General features: G+C 32.8%; 3 protein-coding genes across 4 annotated transcripts; 2 read left to right on the top strand and 1 right to left on the bottom strand.

Moving 5' to 3' along the window:
• The first annotated feature begins 2,515 nt into the window (after positions 1–2,515).
• LOC124533102 (trypsin, alkaline A-like) lies at positions 2,516–5,183 on the top strand. The gene is made up of 5 exons (XM_047108266.1): positions 2,516–2,530; positions 2,709–2,727; positions 3,219–3,444; positions 4,239–4,494; positions 4,875–5,183. The coding sequence occupies exons 1-5, from the start codon at positions 2,516–2,518 to the stop codon at positions 5,181–5,183; spliced, it is 825 nt and encodes a 274-aa protein (XP_046964222.1).
• Positions 5,184–5,534: 351 nt separating this feature from the next.
• On the top strand, positions 5,535–12,602 carry LOC124532740 (N-acetylglucosamine-6-sulfatase-like). Of its 2 annotated transcripts, none has more exons than XM_047107790.1 (10): positions 5,535–5,741; positions 7,087–7,337; positions 7,417–7,476; positions 7,856–8,056; positions 8,393–8,545; positions 8,870–9,037; positions 9,588–9,789; positions 10,662–10,972; positions 11,323–11,439; positions 11,964–12,602. In XM_047107790.1, exons 2-10 carry the CDS (start codon positions 7,221–7,223, stop codon positions 12,135–12,137), a joined length of 1,503 nt encoding a protein of 500 aa, XP_046963746.1. In that variant the 5' UTR covers positions 5,535–5,741; positions 7,087–7,220; the 3' UTR covers positions 12,138–12,602. The 2 variants fall into 2 exon arrangements, with proteins under 2 accessions (XP_046963746.1, XP_046963747.1); XM_047107791.1 differs by having other exon boundaries at positions 5,544–5,589.
• An 18-nt stretch (positions 12,603–12,620) lies between these two features.
• LOC124532739 (DNA cross-link repair 1A protein-like) lies at positions 12,621–26,893 on the bottom strand. Its single transcript, XM_047107789.1, has 12 exons — positions 26,606–26,893; positions 25,610–25,687; positions 23,885–25,094; positions 23,497–23,637; positions 23,315–23,426; positions 22,657–22,800; positions 21,944–22,089; positions 20,763–20,929; positions 19,341–19,461; positions 17,064–17,179; positions 15,693–15,808; positions 12,621–12,745 (listed from the first exon to the last, which is right to left on the bottom strand). The coding sequence occupies exons 1-11, from the start codon at positions 26,693–26,695 to the stop codon at positions 15,701–15,703; spliced, it is 2,433 nt and encodes an 810-aa protein (XP_046963745.1). The 5' UTR covers positions 26,696–26,893; the 3' UTR covers positions 12,621–12,745; positions 15,693–15,700.
• Positions 26,894–27,551: the final 658 nt, after the last annotated feature.

The following is a 27,551-nucleotide window of genomic DNA, read 5'->3' as shown; positions in this document are numbered from 1 at the left end:
GGAACAACGTGGTGGAATATGTTCCAAACTCTCTTCTTATTGAGAGAGGAGGCCTTAGCCCAGCAGTGGGAAATTTATAGGCCGATAATGTATGCTACATCTAGATATAGTCGTATTATAATACCTTCAATTAATCAGGTAATAGCTATTTTAAAAGTTACACAAAAAAGGTTTTTTTTTATGGTATAGGTTGGCGGACGAGCATATGGGCCACCTGATGGTAAGTGGTCACCATCGCCCATAGACATTAACGCTGTAAGAATTATTAACTATTCCTTACATCGTCTATGTGCCACCAACCTTGGGAACTAAGATGTTATGTCCCTTGTGCCTGTAGTTACACTGGCTCACTCACCCTTCAGACCGGAACACAACAATACTGAGTACTGTTGTTTGGCGGTAGAATAACTAGTTAACATAGTATTATTGACAAGCCTGTCTGAAAGAAAGTAAAATGTTCAGATTAATTTATGCAATAATTATTACGGCCTCCACTATCTGTTCTAAGGCCTCAAGAGCTTTAAATCCGACTTTGTCTTTGAGTGTAATCACATAGTCTGTGTTCCGATTTGAAGAACGACTGAGCCAGTGTAGGCCACTGATGATGTACTTCCTATAATGGGTGTATATTTGTGACTACTTATCTGTAGGTGGTCCAGCTTATATAAATACCTAACACAAAAAAGTGCTTTGGCAAACACCAGTCTACTTTGTTACTTTACTCCTATAATCCAATGGGGCCATAATCCAATGATATAAATAGCCTCCACAGGAAATAGCTCAGTTAATAAGACCAATAGCTTTAAGTGTTTCTAATGGACATGGAACTTGCGAATCTTCAAGATTCCATGATACTAAGTGATTTTATAAACTTTGTTTTATGCGGAAATATCTAATATTTCTTATATTACCTTGGTTTATCTTTGGTACGGTTATAATAACGATATTGCATTAAGATAATGTTATGTCAAACGATTTAAATACGGCCTAATTTTCTTATAACGATGATTAATGCACATAAAAGTTACTATAATTGCTGGGCATATTTAATTCGTGGTATAGATCGATTCATCTGCTTTGAGACTTTACATTTTTATTAGTGTCTCCTTGATGTAATCTACAAAATCATACAAATTGCGGTTTATTAATTTATGTAAGTATCTAATTACTATTTTAAACACATGTAAATATGCAAGTATCGATATGTTACTATACGAATACTTGGTGGTAGGGCTTTGTGCAAGCCCGTCTGGGTAGGTACCACCCACTCATCAGTTATTCTACCGCCAAATAACAGTACTCAATATTGTTGTGTTCCGGTTTGAAGGGTGAGTGAGCCAGTGTAACTACAGGCACAAGGGACATAACATCTTAGTTCCCAAGGTTGGTGGCCCATTGACGATGTAAGGTAATATATCTTACAGTGTCATTGTCTATGGGTGATGGTGACCACTTTCCATCAGGTGGCCCATATGCTCGTCCGCCAACCTATAACATAAAAAAAAAAAAACTTATAATAAAAATACAAACACGACTTCATGGTAGCGCTTTGTATAAGCCTTTCTAGGTTGCTACCACCAATTTATCGCATAAAAATACTAAGACATGTACTACAGTGAAACTATAGTGGTTTGCTTGTAGTATATAAGCCTTACTACAAACATAATCAATATATCATCTTAGTTCCCAAAGTAGATGGCACATTGGCGATCTACGGGTGATTAATATCTCGTTCATATTCCAATGTTTAGGTGATGACTATTTACCATCAGCAAAACTATTAACTCGCCTTCCCTCGTAATTTAAATTAATAAAAATGTACCGTGAAGTTTATATTCAAATAGTAAATGTCATCATTATTTACTGCTATTTAAATAATTCTAAAATATGACTCTACATACTAGTCACCAAGCAGTAATTTTTATAAGAGGTAAACGTTTACGAATACGGTATTTTATTTAATAATAATAACAGAAAATTTTGTTTATATCTTATCTTTTATCTTAATGGTCTCTTTTTGACTTTTTAAACATTTTTATTGTGGTATAATTTATGTGTTTATTATAGAGATGCACGTGCAGTAGTAGTACATACTCTTATAATTTATTCAATGTTATGTATAATATGCCATATTAAAGAGACATCACTCTTTCATTAAAAATATTTCTTCATATAGGTACATATTTTTTAGTAATAAATACTTTCGATTTGACGTCCCTAATATATTGTGTTGTTTCAAATAATTTATCGATCCAACGAACTGGTATAATTTGATACATGGGTACAAGTAGTTTTAGTATAATGTAAACGTTCAAGATTCTCACATTGCGCTACATAATGATCTTCCTATACAGTTAGAAAAGTTTACGCTACCTCAGCTTAATGAAAGTTATATAGCATTTGAATCATCAGTCTAAAGAACTCTAGCAAAGTGCGCTAACATTCCGCGAAATAAACTACCATTTAATGTCGTAGGTTCAAATCGAAATTACTAAAATCTTGTTTTGGTTTTAAAATGTGGCTTCACAAAGTGAGATTGTTTTTGTTTCTGATTTATTTTATAAAAGGTAAGTACATATTCTACAAAATATTAGATTGAATTAAAATTTAAAAGATGGCAAAATGACCTAACGTCGAAACAGTTGGATCTGAAACGAAGATGAAGTAATATTGAATTTTTAAGTGATAAATTTATGTTTATAATTCAGGTTGCGCTCGGTGGTCAAGGCATGAAAAAGCTGCATGTGTAACGGATAATGATTCTATCTAATTTTCCACATGCGTATTCATATAAGCTTCTAATCTTCTCTTAGAAAAGACGGGACTTTGCCCAGTTGTGGGACCAGCTGTACTTTAGCTTTTCGTACGAGGCACAATGAGGAATGTCTTCTTATTCTATTATTACCTGGACTTTTGAAAGATATTTAAATAGGCTCTAACTGTAATTTTTTACACTTTACTTGGCGGTAGGACTTTGTGTAGTACGTCTGGGTAGGTACCACCCGTTCATCAGATATTCTACCACCAAACATTACTCAATAATGTTGTGTTCCAATTTGAGTGAATGAACCAGTGTAACTACAGGCACAAGGGAAACAACATATTAGTTCCCAAGATTGGTGGCGCATTGGTGATGTAAGGAATGGTTAATATTTTTATAGGCGGTGATGACCATTTACCATAAATAACATAAAGCAAAACAACAAAATGACTTCCAGGTTTTATACTTACGGTTATTTTTCTAGTTAATGCACAATACGATTTCCTGCGAGTGCTGAACGGGTCACCAACGACCATACAAAGGTATCCTATCCTCGCTCAACTGTTGCTGGACGTATGGGGCACACAGGAATACATACAGCATTGCGCTGGAGTGATACTTACATCACGTCATGTGATATCTGCGGCGCATTGCTTCCAATATAATCAGGAAACAGGTAGAAAGTGAGTGACACTTAAATAGTGATACTAGTTGTCTCCCGCGGCTTCGCTAGCGTTTCAGGGTGTTGGTTGTCATGTGTCAGGCAAAAAAGTAGCCTATGTCCCTTCTAGAAGTTTAAGTTTTCGCACTGCCAAATTTCATCAAATTCGGTTCAGAGGGTTTGAAAGAACGGCAGAAAGAGTTATTACATTTATGATACAGACATAGATTGATGATAAAAATATACAATAAGAGCATTAATTGCGCTTGTTACGTTCAAAGTCTAAATTAATTATACATTGTCTAAATGAATAGATCAGTATGTTCTTGTACAAGTTCCATTTAAATCAGTGACTCCCAAAGTTGTCCAGGTGGACCCCCAGGAGACCACGGGAGACATGATAGGGCTCTACGTAGGAGTGAATAAAAAATAGGGGTCCTAAAGATGTTAATGGGGGTCCACTAAAATTAATCGGCTTTTGATAATAAAGAGCAAAAATGTAAGCATTGGTATAGTAAAGTAAAAAAGGGACAGAACTCAGAAGCGACACAATTTTTATTGTTTGGCGACTTTTAGAATGTGGTAGAAATGTAGCAGCATGGGGTCCACCGAAACCAGTAAAATTTTGAAAGTGGTCCACGAGAAAAATAAGTTTGGGAACTATTGATTTAAATGTATAAGCTTAGAAGTAATTTTTTATTAAACCTTAGAAACAATAGCATCGGGAGAAAAGGTTGCCCAGCAATGGGTCATATATGTTAGTACATAATAATATAAAAGTCAACCCTCAAACTAATATTCATATAAATATTCTAGCTACTCATTTCCTCAATACTGGCGAATCCGTGTTGGTTCGACATATCGGACGAGAGGAGGTGTGTTGCATAAAATTAAAACAATTGTAACTCACTATGGCTTTGATAGTCAGTTTTATACCAATGATATAGCCGTAGTCGTTGTGGCTAAAAGATTTACCATTGGCAATTTGGTCAGTCAGGCTACAATTATTAAGCCAAAAAGTGAACTTATGCCAAATTCTGTCTGCACTTTGGTTGGATGGGGATCAACTGAGGTTAGCAAACTGATTATTTAATATCGAATCCAAAGTCCGAAACAAATATTTCGTAAACTGCATTAAAGAATTAATGTTTTTTTTTTGTGTTGCATGTAATAATATTGACAGTATTCCATTAATTACGTAGTTTTCAGTACGCAATCATCATCATTTTTAAAAATATGATGGCGTCTATTATAGAAATATTAATCATAGTGAAACCAAGACAAGTAGGAGAGTCTTTCGTCTTCGCTAGTGAATTAATCTATTTGGTGACGAACCAGGCATAAATATGAATATTAACAAATTATATTAATAGATAGAACAAATAAACAAAACACCAATTGTTATTAATATTAATAAATATTCTATTTTACTTTCTACACTTACTTTTTCAGAAAAATGGTCCACAACCAGATCAGCTTCAGAGGACAATGATGTTCGTGATAGATCAAGAATACTGCAAAGCACAGTATCAATCAATCGGTGCAATAATTGCAGACTCAATGATGTGTGCTGGACGAACGGATATCGATGGTGTTGACGGATGTTTTGGGGATTCTGGTGGTCCTTTGATTTACAAAGGCGTCGTTGTCGGCCTTGTATCATTTGGCTACGCTTGTGGTCTCAGATATTATCCTGGAGTCTATACAAAAGTGTCATATTATACGAATTGGATCATTAGTACAATATCCACTAATAAATAGTTTGTTTAATTCTACCTGGACTAATTATTATTGGACAATAATGGCCACTAACAATCTCAAAAGCTTAGCGCACGTTTTTGTTTAATGACTTGTTTACGAAGCTTTAAAATAACTTGAAAAATAAAAATATTTCAATACTTTTAGATCTCGTAGATAAACCATAAAACAAATATTTTTATGAATAAATTATATCCTGCCATACTAATATTACTTTTACCAAGACAATATTCGTTTATAAAATTTTGAATACCTAGTACTTTGCACGAATTAATTGAATCGTTGATATTAACATCCCAGTATTACCATTTTAAAATTATTACTGATGCCCATAGATAATATAAAATGACTGTAAATCTGTCAGTGTCAACTAAAACCGTCAAATAGATATCGGCAGTGCGTTTTGAGTGTATGTTAAAAATCTTAATTTTTCTCCAATAGTAAAATTATAAGTTATTTCAAAATAATAAATAAATATTAGTATATTCTTATAATATATATAATGGGTAAACAAGGTTTCGTTGCCATAGTCAAAGATTTTTATTACGACCCTTTCAAATGGTAAGTAGCTATAACCTCGAAAACGAACTGCGTAAATTCATGTTATGTATCGATCCACTGGTCTATAGTGTTCTACAATATCTATAATTTGCCCGATATTTATTCTTAAATTATAAGTGTTATTAACATTAGAAAAAGCATTAATTGAATATATTTTTGAATATATTTTGTGATTTTTTCGGAATGGAATGTGAATTTTGTATTTAATTATTTATATTAAATTTTTCTTTACTCAAATTTATTTATATTATTTATAATGTGCATTATTAAAAACAAAATCATTATTTTTGTAATACTGTCAGTATTTTTTATAATAAAAACAGAAAATGATCGATTCCACATATGTTTTTCTTAGTGTCATCATTATTACTTAAAAAGTTATTAGAAATGAAAATCAGAATATGTCTCATAATATTATAATTGAAAAATGTGCTATTGTCATTTATATAATCCTTCATCCGAGTGGCATGTTTTTATTTCATTATATTTCATGTATTTATTGAAAGTAAAATATTGTTAGGCAATTATGTTTTGTACATGTGATCTCCACAATTTTAATTGTATTGACTGTAATGAAAATAAACAGATGATAACAATTTTGTATCTCTTGCAAGGTTACTGTTGTACTTACTGAGTAAAAATATTAATGTCTAGGTGGTCTAAAATATTGTCCATTTAAATACATTAGACAATTTTTTTAAATTGATATTAATGACTTTTTTGTAGGTTTGTTAAATAATTTTATTGTAACTTTAACATATTATGTGAACAAATAAAAAAAGTATTTTTTCATTGAGGTAACACTAAATGATTTCTTAAATAAAATATTCTGAATCAATGTTTGTTTATAGTTATATTGTATGTAAAAGATATTACTTCCAGTATCTCATACATTGTATTATATTATTGAAGATATTTTTATACTACTAGTAAGAACAAAGTTCACCTTTGAAAACTTAGAGCCCTCTGAATTAGAAAAATAATTACAGACCTCAATTTTTTCACTAAAAACATTTGATAATCAATTTTGGCACTTTTAAGTCACACAAAGACACACATCATTGTTTATATATTATTTAAAATTTAAAATAATTCTACCTATACTCACAATTTTTTTTTTTTTTCATAAAAAGTCTAAAATAAAGAAATACTCTTTTCCAACCATCTAGATCTAGAATATATGTTGCCGTTTCATTCAATTTTTTTTTTAATTCTCTGCGATGCTTTTATCAATTGGTACCTATCATGTATTTTATTAAATAAAGTTATTTATAGATTTATGTAAACTGTGATAAGTAACAGTCTTTGATTATAAAGTTTATTGATCTGACATATTATCTTACAGGTCACTTGTGAAGAGTGTCGGATTTTTCGCATTTGGTGTCGCCATCGCGAGCGAGTGCACTGGCCTTGAAGTGATGCCCTCCGTTCCACAATAGTCAAATTAACCGCACAAAAAATTAGAAAAATAACGTTAAAATGCTAAATTATTTACTAATAACGTTATGCCTAGCACACGTTGCTGTGTGCCAAGTTCAGAATCCAAACATTGTCGTTATTTTAACCGACGATCAAGATGTCGTGTTGGGTGGCATGGTTAGTAAAAGTGTTAAAATGAAATATAAAAATAAATAGTTTTATTAAAATGAACTGTCGTTTTATTTAAATTTTTCAGAACCCAATGAAGAATGTACATCGCTTCATTGGAAATGAAGGGACTACTTTTACGAATTCCGTAAGTATACGTAACTTAATTTTATACATAACGAGCAACATTGTTCAATTATTATTTGAACTTATATTATTATCAACGTTGTAATGAACAATTATAGTATTATTTTTTAAATTATTTTATTAAAAAAAACTTACTTATATAAACAACTTCAAAAAGTTATTTCTTAGCAAAAGTAAATTTGTTTCTTGAACATAACAAATAGGATTTAATAATAAGTATATACTATGATTTTTTACATATAAAAAACAATATCTCCATATATATGGTGATTTGGATTAGATATGTAGTATGTTGTAATAATGTTGGCGATCGTCAAAACAAAACCCAGAACTTGATAATTATAACGAATTCAAGTGAAGATATATAACATTTATTATAGTTCGTCACGTCCCCGATATGTTGTCCAAGTCGTGCCAGCTTCCTCTCTGGTCTTCACGTGCACAACCACATGACTTGGAACAACAGCATCAGTGGTGGCTGTTACAGTCGCACCTGGAGGAAACTCGAAACTCGCACCTTCGCTACCGCACTGCAAGATTCTGGATACAATACGTTTTATGCTGGGAAATATTTAAATGAGGTAGACATACAGAATAATAAAATTATCTATATTACCAAGCTTGACAGTTTGCATGTTAGAACACTTTCAAGTTCAATCTTAATAGCAGTTGTTTTGATTAAACCTAATTGGCTAATTTATGAAGCAGAGCAATAACCATAAAATAAACGCTAAAGAGGATTTTATACAACCAATATTTATATTTTTACAAATATTACTATTGTATTAAATGAAACAGCGTGTTATTCGTAATTTCTATTTAATTCACAAAAAGTGCTAAAACAATTATATGAATATAATTTAAATAATCTATTTCAATAATATTATATTTCAATAAAATGTTTTTTTTATTCTTAGTATGGTGTCCATGCGTCTGGCGGTCCCGAACAGATTCCACCGGGATGGAGCGAGTGGCACGGCTTAGTTGGCAACTCTGTCTATTACAACTACACTATATCAAATAATGGCGTGCCAACTTATTCCACTGATCTATACCTTACCGATATCATTGTAAGTTTTTTTTGCCATTAATTATCTATTTGTGTGTTATTTAAATTAAAAGTAATTAGTATATCATTTCCATAATTAATATTTTTTAAATCTTTATCTTAGTATAAGAAGGAAACTATATTTTCAAATCTAGACACGCGGTAGCGTGTCAGCCAAGTTCAGGTAACAGAACTGGCGAGCAACACCGTGTGTAATATTACACGAACCATTTGGAGTAACTTTTGGCCCCCTCATAACTAAAAAACTATTTGACATAAAGAGAATTTTCTTACTAAAGAGAGCCTAAATTAAAAATTGCATCTTAAATCATTGTAAATATTTCAGCGAGATTTAAGCTTGAACTTCATAGAAAATCAGACAGAGTCGCAGCCTTTCCTCATGGTGTTGGCGCCCCCCGCTCCCCACCAGCCCTTCACTCCAGCTCCGAGACACCAGGGTGTCTTCAGCAACGTCACCACTGTCAGACACCCAAACTTTAATATTGCTGTCAATGTGAGTTTCTTCTTGTACCATATAGTTTAAGCAAAAGTATAATAGAGCTGTCCCATCTCAACTAGTGATGTGGTATGAGTCTTCTACTCATTGAATTATTTTTAGCGATTACATCGCTCCATAATACATCAAACAAGATATCAAGATCCCTACTAGCAGAATGTAGACAATTTTTTATAAGAGGGACCAAGTTTGGCTTAAGTTAAACATACTATTTGAAATATCATTTTTTCCGAAATCAAATAAAAAAAATAAATCAAAATACACTTTATTCAAGTAAGCTTTTACAAGCACTTTTGATCGTCATTTAACAACTATATTAACTGAAGCTACCACCACTTCGGAAAGTAGATCCTACCTAGAAAAAACTCCAAGAGACTCGAGAAGTTACCCTTTTTTAACATTAAAAAAAACAGTCATGTTCATTCGACGATTTTTATCGTCTGCACAATATTGTATTGAATAATATGCCTTCTTTACCAATTTATATTTACAAATGATTGAAATTTATGAAACGGCAAAGTTTACCAATAAACTGTAATATATTCAGGATAAGCACTGGCTCCTATCAATGCCCCCTTCACCGCTGCCCGCTGAGATGATACCAGACTTGGACAAAGTATATCGAAGTCGATGGGAGAGTCTCCTGGCTGTTGATGAAATGGTCGCGGATGTTGTCGAAGCTTTGGATTCCAACTCCCTCCTGACCAACACCTACTTAATATATACATCCGACAATGGATACCACATTGGTGAGTTATTTATATCAATTAAAATCTTAAAATGATGTAGGACATCAATAATTTATTAACATAAGAATTAACAACATTAAATTCTTAAATATATATATATAAAAATATGAACTAAAACTAGTTACTGTATAAATCTTGACCGCGTGGAATGGTAGCAAGAATGCTAGCAGCATTTTCCCGTTGAATCGCAATTTCGATCCTCTGGGCTAAAAACGAACCAGCCCTCCTGTCACCAGTGGAGGCAATGAGGCGAGGTGTTATACTTTTGATGAAGCTTATTGCACCATAATTGCAATTTACGTTTCGACATCATAATTTAATAATAATAATCACAAATCTTAATAGTACAGGCGGTAAAACTTTACAACAACAATACTTTACAATAACAATTTAACGACGGTTTATTTTAATTTAATTATTGAGTAAGTTTAAGAGTTTATTTAATATGTAGACTAATTATTACCACAGAGTTCAGCGACATAGTTCCTACTACAACACAGCCTCCTGACATTCTGTGTATATAATCTATTCGGAAACAATGAGATTTAGACATAGACAATACTACTTTTTAGTAACATGTATTATTTCTAATATTTTTTTTGCGCAAATATATTAAAAAAATACAATTAATTATGATCAAAAATGAGAATTGTGAAAAAATGCTGAAATTTTCGACTTTAAGTTATCCATTAAAGTAAAAGTTATTTTAAAAGAATATAAAAGCATATGGAACGTATCTATATTATAATTTAAACTTAATAGATACAAGTTTTTTACTAGTAGTTATCAAAGAGCTCAGCTCAGCTTCATTCGCTTCAAATAGATGACATCTTTTCAAAAATATATATTATTAAACTCATTTATATTTTCAGGTCAATTTGCTCAAGTTTACGACAAAAGGCAACCATATGAAACTGACATCAGAGTACCACTCCTCATACGAGGTCCTAAAGTACAAAAAAATGTTACCAATGACCAACCAGTCCTGAACATAGATTTGGCGCCTACGATAATGGAGCTGGCTGGTCTATCGCCACCAAAGAGTTTAGATGGAAAACCTATAAACTTTGACGCTCAGAATAAGGACTTCGAGCGGAATATGCTCGTTGAATATTACGGGGAAGGGAGGGATGGAACCGTGGATCCGAGTTGTCCTTGGAAATATGATAGCGATAACCTTGCTGTGAGTTATTTATCGTTAACTAATACAATCTTTGAAACTTGATGCATATACTTTAGTATGGGATCTAAGATGTTATGTCCCTTGTACGTGCAGTTACACTGGCTCACTCAGTCATCTAACCTGAACATGACAATACTTGGACAAAAACCACGTTTTCATTGAAATTGTTGCAACTATTTTTATTTGTCTGCAATTTCCAAAAAGCCACCAACATTGGTATCAATTTTGACATCGTGTTGGTGTTTTATTTTGATACCAACAGAATCATCGATGTTGGTACACGAGAGTAGCCAATTTCCATTAATTTCAGAAAGTTTTAATAAATAAAAAATATATACAATTCTTTACAGCAATGTTACCCGGAATACGACTGCAAATGTCAAGACTCTAAAAACAATACATTCGCCTGTTTGCGCCACATATCAAATCGCATAAACAAGAAATATTGCAGCTTCGCTGATTCCGAGGTACGATATTTCTTATATTAATTTCCTCATTCATTCAAATTAAAACAATATCTGTCTGCCTGACACTAGTATATATCCCTGACTGTTTATATAAAAAAATAAAGTAAATTTATAGCCTGTAAATTTCCCACAGCTGGGATAAGGCCTCCTCTTCCATTAAGGAGAGGGATTGGAACATATTCCACCACGCTGTTCCAATGGGGGTTGGTGGAATGCACATGTGGCAGAATTTCGATGAAATTAGACACATGCAGGTTTCCTCACGATGTTTTGACGTTTTCCTTCACCGACGAGTACGAGATGAATTAAAAACACAAATTAAGCTCAGATATATAGTGGTGCTTGCCTGGGTTTGAACGCGCAATAATCGGTTAAGATGCACGCCATCTAACCACTGAACCATCTCACTACTTACAAACATTAAATATAATAATAGATAAGTCAAAACTTTTAAATAAAACTAAAGTATCAAAATTATTCATTATAGCAACAGTAACTATAAATATATTTATACTTTTTTTCAGAACTTCACAGAAATGTACGACATAGACAATGATCACTATGAACTGACGAACATCATAGACAAGGAATTACCTTCGGTGAAACATTGGTACAAGCTGATGCTGTCACAAATGATCAGCTGCAAGGGATACAGCAACTGTGACAACCCGCTTCAACAACCCAAAATATATGGATAAGCTATAATATAAACATTATATAGTCCAGCTCATTATGATCCAGAATACATATGCATTTATAATGAATTGATCGAATATTTAACTTATACCCTTAGGAAATATTTTGTTATTCCGGTTATTATGTTTAAGTTACCTTTTAAATTAAAAATGTAGATTGGCTGAGTAGATATTAACTCACAGTTATTATTATTAAATAATCGTGATGTATTACTGTGCTGTGAAATGGAAGTGAGCCAAATATAAGGGCTGATGTTTAACATGTAGTTTAGGGCATTATTCAGAAAATCAAATCCTAGTTACACTGGGCTCGCCATTTTGAGGCCCCATCAAACTATGGCCTAACTTCAGGTCATGGCTAGGTAATATTGAAAGAAAATCTATATAAATCAGAAAGTTATTTGCATGGCTAATGTGTTAATATTATTAATAGATATAAAATTCTAGTAAGTTATCATTGAATATTATTAAAAATAATAAAAAATATTAGACGGACACAGAGACTTTTATTTAAATCACAAATAAATGTCATATAAAATATAATATAAAAAAAATAAATATCAAAACAACATCACAGTCAATAAGTCAACTTAATAATATTTTAATTGTACCTGAAATGAAACATACAACAAATCAATTTAACGCATTTATATGTGACAGACGATAAAATGCAATATTTCTAATGTTGCCACTAAAGAAAATCTTTACTTTGGCACTGCAAGTCACTCTGTAAAAATAATTATTGCCAGACTTCTAATCGAAAGACAATGTGTATTCTTTGACCACTAATTATAGCCTTAAATAGCCTAACACTAATAACAGGGCTATGTGGAATTCTTAGGTAGTGTTATCCTTTCGATTATTGTCCCAACACTTTAAAAATAGGCAATGAACGGGGCTGCCAGCATATTGACAATACTTGCCTCGTAAGTGTGCCGCTGGCTTACAAGCTTCAGTTGTTTCTATCGTGTACAGTCAGAGTAAGAAAACCTTCGTCAATTTTCAAATTCATTCCTTTATCAAATCATAAACTCTTAGTAACTTTTGAAACCAAAGCACTAAACTGACAACTGCATATAAAATTAAACTTACATAGTATGATAATTTCGTTCAAAATAGTGTAACTTGTTTAGACTAAGTCTTGTTTTATATCAACGTGAAACCTTTTTAAAGGCGTTATTAGATATTACAAATTCAAATTAGATATGACATCTACTGAATTGTCAAATATGTCAGTGTCATATATTCTCGATCGGTAAAGCAGATGATCGCTCATACTCGGCACACGAAAATAGATCTTAAGATGACGAAACTTTCTTACCCCGACTGTACAATTAGCATTTTATTTGTATATATTGTAATTGGTTTAAATACTGCTGTCATTTATAGACTTTTAGCAATAAAAACATTTCATTTATCCAAATTTAAATTGTGGCACAATAAAACAAAATCACAGAAAAATACTTACTAAAATTACATTGTTTATGTGATGTTACGTTTTAAATAAAATCGACAGTACATTATGTAATTCATAGTTAGGGAGGTGACGAGAAATTCGACAATTTAGGATTTGTTCACGTGTCCCATAAAATATCGATTAGTTTTCAGATCATGATGAATCGTTTTAGTCTAATTCAGATCTATCGTCGCATTTTCCAGTTACAGCATCTCAAATTTGTAACAAGGCGAAAAGTCATGTTAGTCTCTGAAGATAATGGACCAATCATTCTAGAAATAGTAAGAAATAAAATCCATGAGGCAGGTATGAAAAGGTATCTCATGGAAGCAAAATTCTGACGGACAAATTTTCTATGACCCTTCACAAAGTCGATATATCATTAAATATTTTTTATTATATATATTTTATAATCAAACAATATTAGTGCAAGTGATACACCCTAGTATGCCCTATATTTTATGCAAGAACACTATTTTAAATCAAATTAAATTGTATAGTTATCACTATTGAGTTCGTAGTCTTGTTTAGTTACTATTTACATTATACACTATATACTTGGACCCTTCTCTAACAAAGCCTTCTGGCGTTTTATCAAATATAATTTGAAAATAGAACGAGATTTAGACATAGACAATATTACTTTTTTTTTACAAGATATTAAGTACAAGAGTCAAGAGCCGGCTGACTATCCCCTTGGATCTTAGACGTGTTCAAAGAAATTTAAACGTCAACGTCAAAAGGACACATGTGCACATAACATAATATCCTTTTATTACAAATCTGAAGTGCTGTGAATTGACAATGCAACGTTACCGTACAGCAAACGCATTAATTAAAATTTACACACAATTAGAACTATTAATAATGTTTGCCACTTAACCAAATCATATAGAGTTTTTCTCGTCCGCTCCCTGGTGTAAATAATTTGTTTCAAACTATTATTTTAATATGAATATGGCAATATTTTTTCTCTTTTATATTCGAAATATGAAATATAAATGCAATTAGAGGTTGTCTTTGACAATAGCTGTGCTTTATAGACTAATTATTACTAAATACATCTATTTTTAATGTCAATGTACAATCGACTACATACAGATAATGATATTCTAAAGATCGCTTACTATATTCAAAATACGATTTGTTTTGCTTTGAATCACGCGTCGTACACAAATCTAACAATCCGTTAGCAGAACGAATCCTATCTTGAATATATCGAGAATTACAGGGCCATGTTATAGCACGTTTAAGCGTTAGTTTAACTATGTTCTTCCAAATTATAAAATCAATATATGTACATTCTGTTACCGAAACCATATTAAAGGATTATCAAGTGAGTTTTTAAAAAAAAACAATTTTCACGAACAATACTGTATGAGTTCCAATCATTTGATGTTTAATCTTAAAAGATTTAATTTTAATTCCGATACATTTTTCGAGAAACATGGTTACCATACCTAACAAATACGCACTCCACGTACTACCAAAATCGTTACACTATTAAGCTGTACATATACAACGCTTGAGATGCTTTGCTGTATCATGGCCCTAAAGGAGTGTCCACAGATTAACACCCACTGGGAGACTTAAAGCTTCACTCATATTCACGAGAATGATTCAAGTCTGTATATACCTTTGCATTGTACTAGTGGAATCTATGTCGAAACCACATGCTTTATGAACACTCCTTTATAATGAAATATGTTTTTAACTAAACACAAATATGAATAACGGTAACTACAATCGAGAATAAAATTGCGCTTTAGCACAGACTATACTACGCTAATGGGGTTGCCATCTATCCGAGTTTATACGCTTTTCTTTTTTTTTTGTGGTCACGGTATTATTAAGTCTGACTGGTTTTAATAAAAAAACAATAATTTATTTTCAACGAACGACCATAAAATAACGACATTCTATACGACTTTTCTTTCCTAAACGGATTTTAAAAAATATTTATTTTTTTAAGATGGCAATCCCGAGACGTTTGGAAAACATATCTCTAATGTGTGCATTGGATTCAGCACACACACAGCCATTTTCTAATATATTATATACATATATATATATTGTACATTTTCAATGATACAATTACTGACCTAAATATTTAAGTGACGGCGGGCACTTGCTGTTGGTTCTGTATAGTGAAGTAATCCGTTAATTTGCTCTGACAGTGGATATCTTCTTTGCTTATCAACGGACACGGGAAATACTTCTGCAATTAAAAAAAAATAAGGACTTGTAATCCTAATTAAGAAAGTCGCTAATGTGCGAAGTCTCTAATCATTATTTTTTTTAGAAATAAGTACAGTCAGCAAAAAAAGAGATTATCAAAAATATCGTTGAAATTTTTTTCAAGGAAGGTTTTAATTAATTAATATTTAATATTTTTAATATAATATAAATAATATAAATATGAGACAACATCACATACATTACTCTGATCCCAATGTAAGTAGCTGAAGCACTTGTGTTATGGAAATCAGAAGTAACGACGGTACCACAAACACCCAGACCCAAGACAACATGGTAATGGTAATCTACGTCGACTCGGCCGGGAATCGAACCCGGGACCTCAGAGTGGCGTACCCATGAAAACCGGTGTACATACCACTCGACCACAGAGGTCGTCGAGGATTAGCTTGTTACATGTAATAATTGGTGGTAATCGTTAACAAATCAACATGGTACACTTATGTATAAAAATCAATTGAACCACCAATTGAAAAAAGGGAATAAATCCAAAAAATAGGAACGGAGGTAATAAAAAAAAACTTCATAACTTTTTGCTTTCAACTTATAAACTTATAGGACATCGTTGATTATAAAGAAAATATCAATCCTGATTTATTCACCGACATACCTGCTTTAAATGCATAATATTTAGCCCTACGTCTAAAGAATGTTAAGAGTGTATAAAACTGAATATGTCGAAAAGTGGCGTTTATTCCCTTCTTCCAATTAGTGGTTCAATTGAAATTAAGTTATTCCTCTCAAACAGTCCAAATAAATATATTGCGGCAACAGTGTCAGTGTCTGTTGCATTAAATATATAGACCTGGGTCTATCATTGTGGGTGTGCACACATGGTATGCACAGCCAACATTGCCCAGTGGTTAAAGCGTCTTGACCAATGATTACGGGTTCAAACCCAAGTAATCACCAATGTATTTTCATGTGCTTAATTTGTATTTGTAATTCATCTCGAGCTCGGCAGTGAAGGAAAACATCGTAAGGAAACCTGCATGTGTCTAATTTTAGCATACTCCTGCCACATGTGAATCCACCAACCCGGACTAGAGCAGCGTGATGGAATATGCTCCTCTTGGAAATTTACAGATTCTTTATTAATTTTAAAGCTCAAAGAAGTTAATAGGCTAATCTATTTAATAACTTAAGTCTGCGGTCAGACATGACGAGAAAAAAACAAGTTTAAAATACTGGTACAAATTCATAAGTGTCATACTAACCTGCACAGCTTTTATACCTCCGGATATATAGACAGTCGGAATCACTTGCTTAGGCTTGAGAAAGTTGACGAAACGAATCAGTTCGGAGAAGCTGGAATGTTCACTGTACGGTATCCCTGAAACAACGTAACAATTAATCTTCAGCGGTTTTTGTATTCCAAAACAAAAACTATATTTTATTTTAGAACTATTTTATTTTGGAAAATTAATAATGAAAAACGATTGTGATTTCTTGACATAAAAATTATATTATCTTTGACAGAAAAAGATTTTATTAATACTCGATATATTTCGTTGATAAATGAAGATGAATTATAAATTCCTTTTACATACTCTATTGATTGATTGTCACAGGGCAAATTAAAAAAAAAACCTGACACAACATACCGATGCAGCGAATTTTAGCATTCAAAAGGAAATACTTATGATTTTCTTTTTATTTTAGAACCCATAAGGAGAACGTTGCGTATACCGTGGACAGCAAAAAGAACCAACAAGTCTATTCTCGAACAACTGAAGATAACTACCAGACTATCCACTATATGTTACCAACTAGCTCTAAGATATTTTGGTCATATTGCCGAAGACAACCAGACAAATCAAATCAAAATGAACTTTATTCAAGCGGGCTTTTACAAGCACTTTTGAATCGTCATTTTACAATTAAGTGAAGCTACCACCGGTTCGGAAAGTAGATTATACCGAGAAGAACCGGCAAGAAACTCAGTAGTTACTCATTTTCAACATTTAAAAAATACAAAGTCATATTAGTTAATACAATTATTTAAATTAATATATCCTGCTTGGAAGTCAACAGGTATTAACTCCACGCTTTTTTATCATCTAACAATCTGGATAAATTGATGATCGCGGTCGACTAACAACCCGCTGGTCCGATCAGGTTCAAAATATAACAAGACTCAATATTCCGACTGCCCTGAGAATAGCCGCACCAGAGTGGTGGGGAGAAAGCTAGTCGAACATCGGTAAAAGAATTTTAGGCACAACCTTCAGTAATGAAGCATACGAAAAAGAAGAAGAACTCATAAATATATCCCATGTAGGTTATACAATCGATTTAATTATCAAATTTAATTGAGATTGTTTGTCATGTATTAACCAAATTATATTTATTAATTTATAACTTATTTATGTGTTAAACTTTGCGTGCATCTTAACCGATGATTGCGGGTTCAAATCCAGTCAAGCACCACTATAAATATATGTGCTTAATTTGAGATTATAATTCATCGTGCTCGGCGGTGAAGGAAAACATCGTGAGCAAACCAAACCATGTGTCTAATTTCATCGAAATTCTGCCACATGTGCATTCCACCAACCCGCGTTCGAAAAGTGTAGTGGAATATATTCCAAACCCTGGAAATTTACAGGCTGTTACTTTACTTTACTTTTTGTATTAATAATTTATACCTTCTGCTCACAATACACATGTTTGATTTTGAACAATTGCAAAAGCCTACTTTAATCTATATTGTTAATTACATAAATGTAAAAGTAACTCTGTTTGTATGTCGCTCTTTCACTGCTAAAACGTTGGACCGATTTTGATTTAATTTTTTTGGTATAGGTTGGCGGACGAGCTTATGGGCCATAGACAATGACGCTGTCAGAAATATTAACTATTCTTTACATCGTCAATGTGCCAACAACCTTGGGAACTAAGATATTGTCTTGTGCCTGTAGTTACACTGGCTCACTCACCGTTCAAACCGGAACACAACAATAGTGAGTACTGTTATTTGGCGGTAGAATATCTGATGAGTGGGTGGTACCTACCAAGACGGGCGAGCACAAAGCCCTACAACCAAGTAAATTTGATATGAAGCAAAAGCAAGAAAGGACATAGGCTACTATTTTTGCCTAACACGTGACAAGCAAACACCTTAAACGCGAACGAAGGGGCGACAATAAGTATTTGATAATCAAGTGGTACTTGACCAGAATTGCACAAAGTCCTACCACCAATGGAATATGGTTCCCAATTAAGAAAGTCCAAAGAAATTACCATGTATTGAAATAAAACTAGATTATAACGGATTTGAATCGCGTATATTAATTATTTTTAACATCCCGACGTTTCGAGCACTTTACAGCGTTCGTGGTCACGGGTAGACGAACGCTGTAAAGTGCTCGAAACGTCGGGATGTTAAACGAACGGATTTGAATCTCGTATTTAATATACGCCATTAAAATCCATTAGAACTAGTTCTATTTCAATGTGTAATAATCGCAAACATTTAAGACAACATTAATTACCATGTATAGTGACGGAATCCTTCTCGACGGACGGGCTCTTGCCGTTCTCCCAGCCACTCGGCTTAAACGCCACGACTTCACTGAACGCTCCCTTGAGATTCGCGAGGTAACTTCGCATTTTCTGTAATAAAATATAATATACAAAAATTAAACAATCACAAAACTTATTAACTTCAATCGTTACAACTCTAATCAACACATATAATAAAATTGGAGTGTCTGTTTGTAATATTAAAATAATCGCTTTTTACTAAATTTTGTAAAACGTAGTCTGTCTGATTGTTTCGACTAATCTCTTGAACGGCTGAACCGATTTTGACGGGACTTTCTCTGGTAGATAGCTGATGTAATAAAGAGTTACTTTACTTTTATTTTTTACTTTTATTTTAAAATTATATACAAAATAATAATGTAGTCACTCTGCAACGTTCATATATCGTCCGGTACCACGCGTAGTCCTTACGAACGCCAACACTCCGCCGTCACGACGTACGTCTACTAACGATTTAATATCACAAAAGCTGCATTATACAGAATTAATAATTTATAGAAAAGTCTGTGAATGTGACAACAACAAAACAAACAAACAACAACAGCCTGTAAATTCCCACTGCTGGGCTAAAGGCCTCCTCTCCCTTTGAGGAGAGGGTTTGGAACATATTCCACCACGCTGTTCCAATGCGGGTTGATGGAATACACATGTGGCAGAATTTCTTTGAAATTTGTCACATGCAGGTTTCCTCACGATGTTTTCCTTCACCGCTGAGCACGAGATGAATTATAAAGACAAATTAAGCACAACACACAACAATTTTATTAAATTCCAACGCGCCCTAAGTCTCGGGCTAAACTAGTGTTAAATCTATACCAATATTATAAATGTGATAGTAACTCTGTCTGTCTGCCTGTCGCTGACGAATTCGATGAAATTCGGTGTGAAGCAAACTTGAACAAGGAAGGACATGGGCAAACTTGACAACTAAAATCCTAAAAGCAAGCGAAGTCGCGGGCGACGACTAGCAATATGTATATAAATCGCTTTATTTCTTAGCGACTTACCTCGTGAGCAGAGATGGCCCAGTGGTTAGAACGCGTGTAGCGTGACCAATGTCATGAATGCGGGTTCAAGCAAAAGCAAGCACCAATGAATATCCATGTACTTAATTTGTGTTTGTAATCTCATATCATATCCTCTCGTGGTCCGAATCTTCTCCTTAAATCGAGATGCCTTAGCCTAGCAGTGGGAAATATACAGGCTGTTGTTTTCGTAGTTACTAAGCAAGCATCACTGAATATTCATGTGCTTAATTTGTGTTTGTAATCTCATAACATATCCTCTCGTGGTCCGAACCTTCTCTTCATAGAGAGAGAATGCCTTAGCCTAGCAGTGGGAAATATACAGGCTGTTGTTTTAGTTGTTACCTCATGAGTCAAGTCCCGCATTGGCACGACGTGCAGTTGGCACGACTGGGGGGGCACGAGGCTGAAGCTCCGCCCCTCCACAGTCTGCAGTACGAGGTCCTTCTCGGGACACGCCCACACGGTGCAACCCACGCGACGTGCCATGCCGTGGAAGAATTTCTCTTTTCCTACATTCAAAAAATCAAAATCAAAATATCAAGTAGGCTTTTACAAGCACTTTTGAATCGTCATTTAAACAAGTATATTAAGTGAAGCTGCCACCGGTTCGGAGAGTAGATTCTACCGAGAATAACCGGCAAGTAACCCAGTACTTACTCTGTTTCAACATTTAAAAATACAGTCATTTCTATATGCATCTGCCATTTCTTTAGTTATATGTTAATGTAATAATGTTTAATTTGAAAATTAAAGAACCCAAGAACATTAATAAACCTTATGCTTTAGTTCAAAATATTCGATACTAGCGACAACTACTGTAACAAATATAGTAGTTTGTTTGTAGTGTTTCTCTAGTCTCTACAATATTGTCCATATATTAAATACATATAACCCTTCCTCTTTAATCAATCTATCTATTTAAAAAAACCGCATCCAAATCAGTTGCGTATTTTTAAAGATATAAACATACTTAGGGACACACAGCGGTAGGCGGCTTTGTTTTATACTAGCGACCCGCCCCGGCCTTGGGTGCAATGTTATGACATCACAGTAGAAACATCTAAATTATTTTTTTTATGTTATATGTTGGCGGACGAGCATATGAGCCACCTGATGGTAAGTGGTCACCATCAGCCATAGACAATGACACTGTAAGAAATATTAACTATTCCTTACATCGTCAATGTGCCACCAACCTTGGGAACTAAGATGTTATGTCCCTTGTGCCTGTAGTTACACTGGCTCACTCACCCTTCAGACCGGAACACAACAATACCGAGTACTGTTATTTGGCGGTAGAATAACTGATGAGTGGGTGGTACCTACCCAGACGGGCTTGCACAAAACCCTACCACCAAGTGAATTATCAGTGTTTCTTTACTAAATTGTCCTTGTATTATATATTATATAAAAAAACCTTCACCAAACACTATCTATTAAAACCGCATCTACGAATACATAGGGATATAGAGACAGAGAAAGCGACATTGTTTTATAATATGTAGTGATAGTGACTAACTTACCGATGGTATACGTGCCACAGACTATGAGTACGGATGAAAACTTCTTCCCGACTTTCTCGAGCGCCGTTTTCTTCTCGCGGAGCAGATTCAATGCCATTTCTAAGCTTTGGTCTTGTTTCGGAAAATCGTATCGGGGGTTGCAATATCTAAAAAAACATTTTGCATATTAAATAACGTGAACATTTAATGGTCATTTTTTAATGTTAAAGTTATTTGCCAATTGGGCACATGTTATTATGCACACACACAAACACAAATCTCACACACATGGATGATTAATAGCTTTATGTGTTTACCGAGGTACAGGACTATAAACATAGTTCTTATCCACGATACAAATTAAGTAGACGTTTAATTACAAGACACAAAAACATATCGTTTACAATTATTACAAAATGAATAAATAAAACAGTCGTAACGGTTTACGGATAAGGAAACTGTCAAGAGAGTTCTTGGCCAGCTTAAATACGTAAGTACCATCTAATGCTTAGAAAAGTAAAAACTTCTATAGACATACATATATACTTTGTACAACGATTTTTTATTAAAGAATAATAAGAATAATAAATATAAGCGTATAACTTGTGTTAGGAGTGGGTACGCCAATAGTAGGGTCAGAATCGATCCTGCGCCTTTATATAGCCAGGCGGCCCGCAAACCACTGGGCTATTGACGCTAAAACATTTATAGCACAAATATTGCATACAACTTACGTAGTGTCGAGATAAATTGTGTGTACGTCCTTATTCCAAAACACTGGATAAGATTCCATAATATCAGAGGCACGGAAATCACCAGTATGTAGAATGCTCTTTCCATTCGGCAATGTAAACACAAACATGAGTGCACCGGGACAGCTGGAACAATATAAAAAAGATAGATAAACAAAGATATTACTGGCCGAACCTGGTCTTCGCTCCACAACTACGCTTGGAATTGAGTTTGTGACGAAAATGTTTCAAAAACAGGAAGATTTATTCCCAATATAACAAAAAAGATAAAAAAGGGTTTTTCCATTTTTGGGATTTCAGTTTGCTTCGTACAAAATTACATCAAAATCGATTAAGTAGTTTTGATACATTAGTACGGTTTCGGATTTATAGAATAGGTACAGATATACAAAAGCTATCAAACCAACGTCCGCTCTACCATTATCCAAAATTAATTTATAAAGATATATAATCTATGTTGAATTTCATTACTAATTATGACTACGACAATAGAACAAGGACACAGGATCAAGAAAAATATGGTTTCATCATATAATAAGAAAAAGTAGATAAGTACAACTATATATAAGTTTTGTTGTTAGGATACAAAGATTAAAAAATGCGAACTAAAATCACAAAGAAAACAACAAATAATTCTTACTGGTTCGCGTCGATCGCTGTCACCTCCACGCCATCGATAACAATCGTCTCATCGAGATTTATAATATGAACACGCTTAAAACTCACTCCCAAACGCAAAACGCATAAATCCGCTAAAAAAATAAAACGCAAATTAGAACAACATCACGGATGCCACAAATATTACAACATCTATCAACTCACCCGTTATTTTGGAACAGAATAACATTTTATTGAAATTTCTGTTAAGTCCCATATAGTGGTCAGAATGAAAATGTGTTAAGAAATAATGTTTAACGTTCGGAATTTCTCCATACGAGAATGCATCAACGGCAAAATGAGTCCCTGTTGACAAACATGGTAATATCAAAATTTTGGTTCATTCCACGATCAGTGGCATAGCTAGGTGAGGAAGCTCCGGTGCATAGAAAAAGAATCAGGCCCTCACTACTAATAATTATCCTTTAAAATTATATAAATATAAAGATAATTAGTTTAGAGGCCCCTGAAATCCAGGGCTCTGATAGCTATTATAGCTACGTCACTGTCCACAAGCCTATCTTCGAATTACATCAAGAAAATCCATTATCACCTGTTACTATTTTATGATAGGGTATGTTTCGCGCAACTGCTGATGTCTTGTTCGATTTTGACTTAACTGGAAGCGTGAAGTGAATGGAATCTATATTTCGCCGAGGCGACAAAGACCCCGCACTTTCCTTTTTAGATTTCGACGATGAAGCCCGTTGTGCTTCAGATATCGATGATTTCACCTCCCGCTTCGGAGATGGCGATCGTGGCAATGAAATCCTTGGAGATCGCGACGGTTCAGGACATTGCTTATGTGATGTCCGTCCAATTAAATCTGCAACCACTGAATTCCTGTTCATTTCCTGCGCATCATCACGCCCTAGTTCCGCAGCATGACATACACTTGCAGGAGCATCATTCGCCAATGAGTCTGAATCTTTCACAGGAACCAAGGGCTCTATCTTCGAAGTATTATTACTTTTTAAGTAAGTGTCTATAGACTGCTGCTTCAGTTGCTCATTTTTTACATGTTTCCCGTGCTTAATAACAGACACGTAGGAAGGTTTTTGTTTAGATCTAATGTAATTATCGGTATCATTAATTTTCCGTTTCACTAATTTATAATTTGGTGGTTGAACTATAATGTGTGTAAGTTTCTCAATGGCATTTGTGTTCAAAATAAGAATTTTCGTATTCTCTGCTTTTTCTTCTGTGCCTGTCACTTTTTGTTTTTTAATTTCTAAGTTGACAGAGACTGCTTTTCGTTTTGATGTATTGAGTAAAGAGTCACTCATATTTATATCACTATTTATCGTGGCTTCGGACAAATCCGATCCTTCTAAAATTTCACAGTCTACATCTATGTCCGTCTTATTATGTGCTAATACAATTTTTTTTATGTTACTTTTTTTCGTATTTATATCAACATTATCACAATTTGAAACAGAGAAAGAAAGAGCTATTAATGGTTTCTCATGTACATCATAAATAATAGTTTTATCGCTATCAATACTTTTCGCTTTGTGTAATTCAGGCGTTGATGGAATCGATAATACAGAAACGTTTTTACTATCAATATTTTTATTATTGACCTCTAACTTTAAAGGAAAACTTCTTAGAGAAAAATCATCATTTAAACTGTTTATATCTTCAACAGCTGAAAATCCTAATGAATTAACATCGGAAATAATTTTCTGTTGACCTACATTGTGGATATCAGTTGGGTTACAGTTTATTTTATTTCTTAAATTTTCTTTATCAAGACTATAATCCTGTGAACAAATATTCCATATTACTATTTACAATCATTAGTTACATGACTATAGAGATTTATAAAATTAAGAAAGGTGTGAATGGCTTAACTCGGAAAGTAGATTTATTAACTTGTAATGTTGCAGAATGATATTGTATGGAATCTTTATTATTTATTTTTGTGTCAATGTCTGTAACAAGACATACCAGTTACTTTGAAATGACCCAATTGACGATTTAGCATTATTATTTAAATAAAAGGATAACAACAATAAAATTCTAATTGAGCTTAAGTTTTAAACAAATAACTATACAGAACATGATATCTGGTTAAGATTAATGCCATTATAGTGTTAAACTGTGAATTTGTCAAAAGTTGGGCCAATCATTAAATTGATTTCAACCAACAAAACTCAAGTCAAGTTTTGGAGTTGGCCCAATTATCAAATTAATTTCGACCAACAAAGTTGTTTGAGTCAACTAATGCCAAGATTACTGTGGCAGTGGTAAAAAGTTATTAAATATATTTATTTACCTGCTTTATACTGTTGTTGACATTTATACTTGCATTGTTTCGTTTTAATGTCAAAGATGAACGACTAACCGTTGAATTCTAAAAATAAAGTAATCAAACATAAATAAAATTTTTACTACTATTATAAAATACGAAAGTGGAAACCACTGAACAAATTTAGATGAAATTTTGTGTGGAGATAGTTTGGGGTTGGGTGAAGGAGATTGGCTACTTTATTTATTTATTTATTTATGTACCAACAGAGTATACAGAAAATTATGTAAATGAAAATGTGTACAAAGGGATAACTTATCTCTTACAAGAGATCTCTTCCAGAAACCCTGAATCTAGTGGAGATTATTTGTAATACATATTTATGGTGTAGGTACAATATCAATTAATTTAATGAATGCCTCAAGGGTAAAGTTTTAGAAATTGTGCACAGGTAAAGAAAATATTTTCCAAAGTGAAGTTCTAAGGGTACAAAAATAAATTAAGAAAAGTTTTTAATTGAAATGTAGAGACATATCTGTAATATTTTACTGAAACAACACTAATATTAAAAATATTCTCAAGCTACTTGTTTTAGATTAAGTTTTGGTACATGTGTACCCACTAAATAGTTTTTGTCCGATCATTATATATTTATTTACTTATTTTATGATTTTTATATAGTTCTTACAACTTTTTTATAACAATATTGGTATTCTTTATTGGATGGGTATTCTTTAAGATCATTTTAAAATGAATTTCATAGCAAGATATTTTAGAATAACTTAATATATTTCTTGTACATAAAGCCTTTAATTTTTAATTAATAGAAATGGTTATGGCATGGGTCAAATTTTGCTTTTAAATCAAATTGCATCATATTAAATTGGATGAGGTATGTTTGTTTTACTTAACTATTAACGATACTTAATATTGTATTTTTTTTATTTAGCTTGCACGTAATACGTGCCGTATTATTGTATAATATAATAAATATCATTTACTATTAAATAAAATAATAAGTACCTGAGTAAGAGATATATCCTTGTTAAATATTTTCACCGCCCTTGGATTTAAAATGGAAGGCAAATAATTATTAATATCTTCATTATTCATTTTCCATTGTACTAAATTATAATTATTATGTAAGAAATAAAGTAATGCCAAAAATTAATTGTTTAATTAAATTAATTTAATCAATCTCATACATCTATTAAAATATATATTGATAATGATATTGATAAATACTAAGTAGATTGTCTATAAATATTTTTTAAAAATATAGAAGTATTTAATAATAAATACGTCATACGCTATTGACACATGACAGTTGACAATTGAAATTGACAATTGATATCGCGGGTTACACATGCGTGAAGCGATAAATCGCGACATTACACATTCAGCAAAACGTTCAAACAATATTCCTATAGTGAACAAATCTATACTCTCCTACTTTTTACATGTAAAAAAATGTTTTAGAAGAAGTCTATTAAAATCTTTAAATAGATACAACTACATTACTCTGCAACGCAAATTTTAATATATTATAACGGCAACACTAGCAAATTCACGTGAGAGAATTATGACAATTAGTGAGATAATAAGATTTTTATAAAATTAAAAATATTAATTCATGAACTTAGTGGTCGGTTGTTATTTTTGTTTTAATTGAATGACATTGGATTGGAATACAATTTAATTTACATAATATAATTCATTTTCATGTCCGCACATTAAAAGGTTAAGGTCTAAAAATCCAAATCTTCTATAACACTCTGACATAATAATAATTGATTATATTATTAAATTAAGGCTGTTTAATACAAGATGTTTGCCATAATATTAGCGATTAGTAGAAATACACGTCAGGTAGGTCGGTCTATTTTATAGTATTGCCATATCATAAAGTTTGCCCGACAAATTTTATTATTTATTGATTTTTAATTATTTATTTAAAATTGACAGAATA

The sequence above is a fragment of the Vanessa cardui genome, chromosome 10, assembly GCF_905220365.1.
Source record: "Vanessa cardui chromosome 10, ilVanCard2.1, whole genome shotgun sequence".
Taxonomy (NCBI): Eukaryota; Metazoa; Arthropoda; class Insecta; order Lepidoptera; family Nymphalidae; genus Vanessa; species Vanessa cardui.
The sequence above is the reverse complement of the archived record's forward strand: the minus strand, read 5'-3'. Positions and strand labels throughout refer to the sequence as shown.